Raw genomic sequence first — 9637 nt, forward strand, 5'->3', positions numbered from 1 at the left:
AACCGGGCCCCAATGAGCCCACCCTCTACTCCAGGCCCATCAGGAGCAAGGGTGAAGTGTCTTGCTCAAGGACACATCGGACGTGACTAGGATGGTAGAAGGTGGGGATTGAACCAGTAACCCTCAGCCACTCTCCCAACTTCGCCACGCTGTCCCCACTACTAAGATAAGACCTTTTGGAGCTGTTTGGTCACAATACCCAGCAATATGTTTGGAGGAGAAAAGGTGAGGCCTTTAATCCCAGGAACAGCATGCCTAACGTCAAGCATGGTGGTGGTAGTATTATGATCTGGGCCTGTTTTGCAGGTTCTTCAGAGAAAATTCCTTGGAGAGGAAAGAAGCCTGCAAAACAGGCTTGTAGGGATGAGAAAAAAAATTAACTCGTTGGAAGCGCCACGAAGGCGCAGAGGCCGTTTGCGCATAACAAAAAGGTGGCTGCCAGTCGATCATTACGACTTATTTATTTTTTCACAGCACGTCCCCTCAATGATAAAGCATCATCGACACGGGCGAGCGTAGCATCGCTTCGGCGTGGCTTGGTAGGGTTCCAGGTTCGATCCCCGCTCCCGCCGTCCTAGTCAGTGCCGTTGTGTCCTTGGGCAAGACACTTTACCCACCCGCTCCCAGTGCCACCCGCACCGGTTTCATGTAATTTAGATAATAGGTTTCACTGTATAAAGCGCTTACTAGCGCTATATAAATATAATTCACTGAAATCAGCGCTGACGGGCTTGTTGTTCTGGTAGCGGCTAAATTAGTACGTCGAGATACGACTGTGCCGAGTAGATTCCCAGATGGTTAAAACAGTGCTTGTCCGGTTTATTTTGTTTACTGTAATTAAACATGAGTTGTTGAATGGACTGAATGTACTGTTCTACATGGGTAAAACGAGGCGTGTCCCCATGACTCATGGATAGAGAGTTTAGTTTGTCTATTTAAACGACCCACCCAGACTTTGACTAAGACACTGCCCTATGACGGAAAGCCGGAAGCGTTCTTATACCCACTTTTGACAGTCACAGGAGGAGCCCTGGTGGTCGAAACAGAAACTAAGCTCTCTGGTCCACCCCCTTCTCCGGTGCCAAGAGAGGGCAGTGCTCACAAAACCCCTCTAACATTGAATCCTCCTCCAAAACTAACGCTGTCTCCTGAGTGTAAACTACCTCTGGTGCCTACGCCTCAAAATGACAGCCTCCCAGCGGAAAACCTCCTTAATATGCCTAACCTAAGTAGACAGCAGATAATACATGAGTCAACGCCAAACTCCTCACTTTACACGCCAGACCATTTTGTTGACATAACCAAATGCCCTCCCCCAGTAGATAACAACCTCTCACGTGCACAACAGACATTCTTGAATAATACACAACAGAGGCAGACTTTGTGGTCTCCTGTAACCGCTAAAGGCTCGCTGGAAGGCTACATTGACCAACAACCACATGACCCACATGCATACAACACACGTTCCAAAAAGGTAGAAGGACATGCATATCCACTTTTTCCTGAAATTAGTGGCCAATTTCAATATAAGACTGTTGCCGTCACTGACATGCAAGCCATTGTTGACCTTGCTTTCCCACCTGTACCTCAGGGAGGGAACCTTTGGCTAAACACTTTGGACAAAGCTAACCCTGATATACACGGTGCAAAAAAACAACACATGGCAGGGACATCTTATTCATCACATGCAAAATTGGACAGAGCAGGATGGAAACAACAAGGCCGGTGGTAGAGTAACAAGGAAACAACTACTTAAATTACAGATCGCTGAAGATGAAAAGTTAAAAGAACCAAAAGGTCAAAGATCAGCTAGCGTATATTCAGCAGTGGGTGACCTTGCTTTTGAGTCCCAGCAGGTGGAGGAAAGAATCCTCAACAGACGTGCGACCAGACGGTTGGACTCGGGTGGTGGACATGGTGCTTTAAGGCCAAGACAGGGTGAAAACTGTTTCATCTGTGACTAGTTGGGTCACTGGCAACGTGAATGTCCTAACTCCTCTGAACGAGACAGGCTCCCAATTGCAGCCAAAACATCATACAGGCATGGCAAAGGACGCCCAAGGCAGAAGCCCCAGCAGGAAAAACAGACAGACGCACCTGGCAGAGGACAAGGCACGAGAAAAGCAAGGGACAGCCAGACCCCAAGCAAGCGAGAGACCACACCCCACACGGGCAGAAAGACGGGACGCCCCGTCCGGGGGGCCTGGAGACTCCCCGCAACCGGACGGGAAGACTGCCCCCGCCCCACCGGCAACCGGGCCCCCATGAGCCCACCCTCTACTCCAGGCCCATCAGGAGCAAGGGTGAAGTGTCTTGCTCAAGGACACATCGGACGTGACTAGGATGGTAGAAGGTGGGGATTGAACCAGTAACCCTCAGCCACTCTCCCAACTTCGCCACGCTGTCCCCACTACTAAGATAAGACCTTTTGGAGCTGTTAGGTCACAATACCCAGCAATATGTTTGGAGGAGAAAAGGTGAGGCCTTTAATCCCAGGAACAGCATTCCTAACGTCAAGCATGGTGGTGGTAGTATTATGATCTGGGCCTGTTTTGCAGGTTCTTCAGAGAAAATTCCTTGGAGAGGAAAGAAGCCTGCAAAACGAGCTTGTAGGGATGAGAAAAAAAATTAACTCGTTGGAAGCGCCACGAAGGCGCAGAGGCCGTTTGCGCATAACAAAAAGGTGGCTGCCAGTCGATCATTACGACTTATTTATTTGTTCACAGCACGACCCCTCAATGATAAAGCATCATCGACACGGGCGAGCGTAGCATCGCTTCGGCGTGGCTTGGTAGGGTTCCAGGTTCGATCCCCGCTCCCGCCGTCCTAGTCAGTGCCGTTGTGTCCTTGGGCAAGACACTTTACCCACCCGCTCCCAGTGCCACCCGCACCGGTTTCATGTAATTTAGATAATAGGTTTCACTGTATAAAGCGCTTACTAGCGCTATATAAATATAATTCACTGAAATCAGCGCTGACGGGCTTGTTGTTTTGGTAGCGGCTAAATTAGTATGTCGAGATTCGACTGTGCCGAGTAGATTCCCAGATGGTTAAAACAGTGCTTGTCCGGTTTATTTTGTTTACTGTACTTAAACAGGAGTTGTTGAATGGACTGAATGTACTGTTCTACATGGGTAAAACGAGGCGTGTCCCCATGACTCATGGATAGAGAGTTTAGTTTGTCCTTTCATATTTTCATGGGTCAGCGGCTCAGGACACGTACCCAGCAACATCACCAGGTGGGCCTCAAGCCAGCCTTTAAAAAGATATTTCTCGGAAAATCCATCTTTAAACTTATTGAAGTGGTTTGCACACACCCGGAGCAACATTGCCACGAATTACAAAAGGTGCCAGTAAGGCACTCCTTGATGAGGCTGAAAGTTTGTGTCTTGACATGTGCTTGTTAAAGCAACCAACAACCAGGCATTTTCCTTCTTTGGGTTTCATCCTGGATTGGATTTTTTTGGGTCTCCCTATGTCCAGCATTAAAAGATTGCAGTTGGTACAAAATGTGTATGCTAGACTTTTGACAAGAACAAGAAAGTTTGATCATATTACGCCTATACTGTATATACCTTTATATACATATATACCTATATATATATGTCTTAATAAGGTTATCCAAAAAATAATGCTCGATACCGTAGTAGAGCGCAATATATGTATGTGTGTGAAAAAAAATCACAAGACTACTTCATCTCTACAGGCCTGTTTCATGAGGGGTTCCCTCAATCATCAGGAGATACCTATATATTTCATGGATGCAACACGTGCTAAAGTAGTTGGGAAAGGGCATGTTCACCACTGTGTTACGTGGCCTTTCCTTTTAACAACACTCAGTAAACGTTTGGGAACTGAGGAGACACATTTTTGAAGCTTCTCAGGTGGAATTCTTTGCCGTTCTTGCTTGATGTACAGCTTAAGTTGTTCAACAGTCCGGGGGTCTCCGTTGTGCTATTTTAGGCTTCATAATGCGCCACACATTTTCAATGTCTGGACTACAGGCAGGCCAGTCTAGTACCCGCACTATTTTACTATGAAGCCACGTTGATGTAACACGTGGCGGCGTCCATGGTAATGTTGCTTGGATGGCAACATATGTTGCTCCAAAACCTGTATGTACCTTTCAGCATTAATGGCGCCTTCACAGATGTGTAAGTTACCCATGTCTTGGCCACTAATACACCCCCATACCATCACACACTATTGGCTTTTCAACTTTGCGCCTATAACAATCCGGATGGTTCTTTTCCTCTTTGGTCCGGAGGACACGACGTCCACAGTTTCCAAAAACAATTTGAATTGTGGACTCGTCGGACCACAGAACACTTTTCCACTTTGTATCAGTCCATCTTAGATGAGCTCAGGCCCAGCGAAGCCGACGGCGTTTCTGGGTGTTGTTGATAAACGGTTTTTGCCTTGCATAGGAGAGTTTTAACTTGCACTTACAGATGTAGCGACCAACTGTAGTTACTGACATGTGGGTTTCTGAAGTGTTCCTAAGCCCATGTGGTGATATCCTTTACACACTGATGTCGCTTGTTGATGCAGTACCGCCTGAGGGAACGAAGGTCACGTGCTTAGCTGCTTACGTGCAGTGATTTCTCCAGATTCTCTGAGTCCCAAGAGGCAAAACAAAAAAATTCAGTTGCCATAATAAGACCGAAGCACAGCTGCTGCTAAACTAATTTACATTCCGGTACCATTTAAATTAATTGTGTCACTTGGTGGTTAAACCCCACCTAACATAACTTAACCTGTCCTGCCTTACCATACCTTATGAAGGCGGTACACGTCTTTATAAGGCAGGCACAGAGACCAGGACTTTAAGATCCAGATCAAGCTCTCGTCCGGACATCAGACTTGACTGCGGTGAGTCCTCTTTTCACCTTACATTCCAGGAAATAGATGTTTCATTGAAAATGTAGTGGCTATTGTAAATATACAGAAGACCTCTGGTACCTTTGGACATTAGCCCTTGTCCAACAGATTTGAGGTACTTTAGGTTCCTGGGACCTTTAGTTCCTTAAGGTCCCTGTAGACCTGTGTGGTTTGTGTTTCCAACACATGTCACAGTTCAGGTAGTTTCTACAAATCAGGCTGATGACATATGGATGAGTGGTACTGTATATTTTTACTTTAATATCATGTAACAAGTACCACCTCGCTACTCGGCACTAAAGGCATTTCGTTTACCAGGGTAAACTGGAATGTTCCCGTAAAGGTTCCTGTGGTAGAAAATAGATTCTAGTTGGACTTAAGTACTTAAGTACGACTACCGTTACTTTAGAGTAATTTGACACAAGCAAAAGTCAAAAGTATTAATCTAAATAATTACTTGAGGATTACTTGAAGAGTAAGTCAGTTGGGAGAGTGGCGCAGTTGGGAGAGTGGTCGTGCCAGCAACCTGAGGGTTCCCGGTTTGATCCCCACCTTCTACCAACCTCGTCACGTCCGTTGTGTCCTTGGGCAAGACACTTCACCCTTGCTCCTGATGGGTCGTGGTTAGCGCCTTACATGGCAGCTCCCGCCATCAGTGTGTGAATGTGTGTGTGAATGGGTGAATGTGGAAATAGTGTCAAAAGCGCTTTGCGTACCTTGAAGGTAGAAAAGCGCTATACAAGTATAACCCATTTATTCTGTAAAAAAAAAAACATAAAACAACTCAAGTACTGAGTAAATTGTGAGTAACTTCGGATTTATGTAGCAGCTCTTTTCTAAATGTTTTTTTGAGTGTGATACGAAAAATAACTACAAGTTTCTACAACGTGTTTTCTCTGGTTGAAACCAGAATTATTGTGGGCTGACATGTGAACGTCGAAATTGTTGTAATTGGATGTTCAATTCTCACACCACTAAAAAAGGTACGGTTGTTGTGGATGTTTTATATGAATAAAATCAATGCTGTCTTTAAATCATAGAATCTACTATTTACTATTTTTGTCTACTGACTAAACACATTTTTTTTATTTTATTTTTTTCTCCATATTAATTCCATTGTGTGTATAAACAGGTTTTAGTGTCAATACAGCTGTTTAGAAGTTTCTGTCCACCGGTTCTACACCACCAGCTGGGATGTGCTGGGGTCATATTGACCTATTTCAGCGTGTCCATCTGTATTTTGTGCTAGTTGGTGCAAACCATCCCTCCCACCCGAACGGAATGCAACTCATTGTGACAAAGTAGAAGTTCTTCTTCACAGAACTACTCAAGTAAAAGTAAAGCGTATGTTGCATTAAAACTAATTTAACATGTACAATGTATACAAAAGTTACTTACGGAAATGTAACTCGTTACTACCGACCTGTGGCTGGAGGAGTTTTGACGGGACGAGTGACTTTTTGGACATTGGAAATATTCATCTTTGTTCTGATTGGGTCCTGTTGCTAACACCTTTTTGACCTGGAAACTCTAACAAGACTTTGTGGGGAAAATGTCCTTTCATGGATCCCAGAGCTCTGTGGAGTCCAGGAATTTTCTTTTACTGTCCAACAATGTCCTGTTTTCATGTTCCAGTTTCAGTTAGAGGGCCTTCCAGTACCGACAGCTGTAGTTTCAGGGACACACAATAATGTAACATGGCTCTGGTAGAGTAACTTGTGGACGTTGGGACAGAGGTGTCCATGGTCTTCCTGAGCACTGAACAACAGCACACCATCTTCTGATGGACGCCACATACTTTCTATCAAGCCCTCACTCTTGCTTTTCACTGTCTTACAGGAAGTACTTCAACTTGGACGTCATAGGACACAGATTTAACCATGATCAGGACTTTCCTCCTTCTGTTTCTGCTTGTCGGTAAGTCCTCCAACACTCAACAAGACATGACCTACAGAATTGTACACACTGCACTGCAATACAAGTACAAAAGTGCACGCTGATGTGTGACTTGTTTCAAACAGGAAGCAACAGTCGCGTTTTAAACAAACGTGAATCAGGCGAGCCAGACGAGTGGTCTGGTGATTCAGACGAGTGGTCTGGTCATGACCACATCGCCTCAACGGAAACCTCCATCACAGAGACGGCCCTATACACCCGTCCATACACCCACTCCACCACAGAGACGACCACAGACACCACGATCTTTTACAGCCATCCATACACCCACATCTCAGACACGACCCAATACACCCACACCTCAGGGACGACCCAATACACCCACACCTCAGGGACGACCCAATACACCTCCACCACAGAGACGACCACAGACACCACGCTCTTTTACAGCCATCCATACACCCACACCTCAGAGACGACCCCATACACCTCCACCACAGGGCCAAGCACCACCCCAGAGACGACCACCACCAAAGTGAAGCCCTACTACCACCATCACCACCATTACTACTACTACCACCACCACCACCCCCTCCACAACTCCAGTGCACACCACCACCATCACCACCACCCCCTCCACAACTCCAGTGCACACCACCCCCATCACCACCACCCCCTCCACAACTCCAGTGCACACCACCACCATCACCACCACCACCACCACCACCACCACCGTAGATAGGACACAGTATATCGGTAACCAATCTGGCGCCCTAGGCAAGATTTTAGATGGCGCCCCCCCCCCAACATCGGCAGTGAACTGTATATACTCACAAGAAACCAAATAGCTTTGTCTTTGACCTTTTTTTTTACTTAAAGAAAGCAAATTAACAATCAGAATAGGTAAAACAAATATGAATAAATAAATGAATGCAAAAAATAAAAAATTAATATATGAAATACAATATTTTTTACATACATATTGCTTAATTAACATTAATGATGTGCACTTTAACAACTATACCTAATGGGTGGAAAAGTGACTATTACCTGCAGGGCAAACATTAGCTAACCAGAAGGCAATAACAATGTAAACAAAAAACACCTGCTTAAAAGATCTAATACAAATGTCCCTGAGGAATGTAAGGTGGGAGTACTGTAATTACCTAACGTTACATTATTATTTTCCATCACAATTTAGCCCCCTCCACAATATTAACCCGACGTTAAAACAGAACTAGCTATTTATTGATTAGCAATTGCCGAATCATGTAACATTAGCTTAATGCTAAAAAGCCAGGTTACTATCACATTCTGTAACAGACAAATAATTTCATTTAGGCTAACGTTACCTACCTGTTAGTCTTTTCTCTTTTTTCTTCCCTGGGCACCTGACAGTTTTGGCCGTTTTTGACATCTTGTGTTGATTTTTTGATGTGGTGACGTCCAAAAAGAGTCATGATACGGGAAGGTAGGGGGCGCACCGGGTGAAAGGGGGGGGGCAGGGGGGGTTGTAATGTTGTAACAAATAATATTTCTATTATATAGGCTTTACTTTGCATTTTAATTAACGTGGGATTATTTTTTGTATTTAGAAATAATAGTACCAACTTGTTTTTTTTTTTCTCCAACATTTGTGGCACTGGCGTGGCGCCCCCTGATGGACGGCGCCCTTAGCATTTGCCTATACGGCCTATGCCACGGGCCGGCCCTGTCGGTAGCACCCCACTGTGGACCGCCACCATCACGACCCCAGCGCAGACCACCACGCTACATTTGATGGTGAAACATCTACAATAAATGAACAAGTGAAATAAAATGTCTCCTCACTTCACTGGCTGCCTGTGTCTTTTAGACATTGAAACATTTAAAATTTAAACATCTACATTTAACATTTCAACATTTAACATTTAACATTAAAACATTTATATTTAACATTGAAACATTTAATATTGAAACATCTGCATTTAACATTAAAACATTTACATTTAACATTGAAATATTGACATTAACATGGAAACATTTACATTTAACATTGAAACTTTTACATTTGACATTGAAACATTTACATTTGACATTGAAACATTTACGTTTAACATTAAAACATATAAAATTTAAACATCTACATTTAAAATTGAAATATTTAAAATTTAAACATCTACATTTAACATTAAATTATTTACATTTAACATTGAAACATTTACATTTAACATTGAAACATTAACATTAACCCTAACCCTAACCCTAACATCTACATTTAACATTTAAACATTTAACATTTAACATTAAAACATTTATATTTAACATTGAAACATTTAATATTGAAACATCTGCATTTAACATTAAAACATTTACATTTAACATTGAAATATTAACATTAACATGGAAACATTTACATTTGACATTGAAACATTTACATTTGACATTGAAACATTTACATTTGACATTGAAACATTTACATTTAACATTAAAACATAAAATTTAAACATCTACATTTAAAATTGAAATATTTAAAATTTAAACATCTACATTTAACATTAAATTATTTACATTTAACATTGAAACATTTACATTTAACATTGAAATATGAACATTAACATGGAAACATCTACATTTAATATTGAAACATTTACATTCAAAATTGAAACATTTACATTTAACATGGAAACATTTACATTTAACTTTGAAACATTTAACATTGAAACATTTACATTTAACATGGAAATATTTACATTTAACTTTGAAACATTTAACATTGAAACATTTACATTTAACTTTGAAACATTTACATTTGACATTGAAACATTTACATTTAACATGGAAATATTTACTTTTAACATTGAAACATTTAACATTGAAA

At 42.5% G+C, this 9637-nt stretch overlaps 1 protein-coding gene across 1 annotated transcript; it reads left to right on the plus strand.

Moving 5' to 3' along the window:
• The first annotated feature begins 4808 nt into the window (after positions 1-4808).
• On the plus strand, positions 4809-8580 carry LOC133577567 (uncharacterized). Its single transcript, XM_061931537.2, has 3 exons — positions 4809-4872; positions 6721-6798; positions 6903-8580. Exons 2-3 carry the CDS (start codon positions 6762-6764, stop codon positions 7517-7519), a joined length of 654 nt encoding a protein of 217 aa, XP_061787521.2. The 5' UTR covers positions 4809-4872; positions 6721-6761; the 3' UTR covers positions 7520-8580.
• The last annotated feature ends 1057 nt before the right edge of the window (positions 8581-9637 follow it).

This window comes from Nerophis lumbriciformis, linkage group LG37 (genome assembly GCF_033978685.3).
Source record: "Nerophis lumbriciformis linkage group LG37, RoL_Nlum_v2.1, whole genome shotgun sequence".
Taxonomy (NCBI): domain Eukaryota; kingdom Metazoa; phylum Chordata; class Actinopteri; order Syngnathiformes; family Syngnathidae; genus Nerophis; species Nerophis lumbriciformis.

Excerpts from the sequence above, each read along its gene's own strand:
- LOC133577567 (XM_061931537.2), top strand. The coding sequence starts at position 6,762 with ATGATCAGGACTTTCCTCCTTCTGTTTCTGCTTGTCG. Across the intron at positions 6,799-6,902 it reads CCTTCTGTTTCTGCTTGTCG|GAAGCAACAGTCGCGTTTTA; the intron begins GTAAGTCCTCCA and ends TGTTTCAAACAG.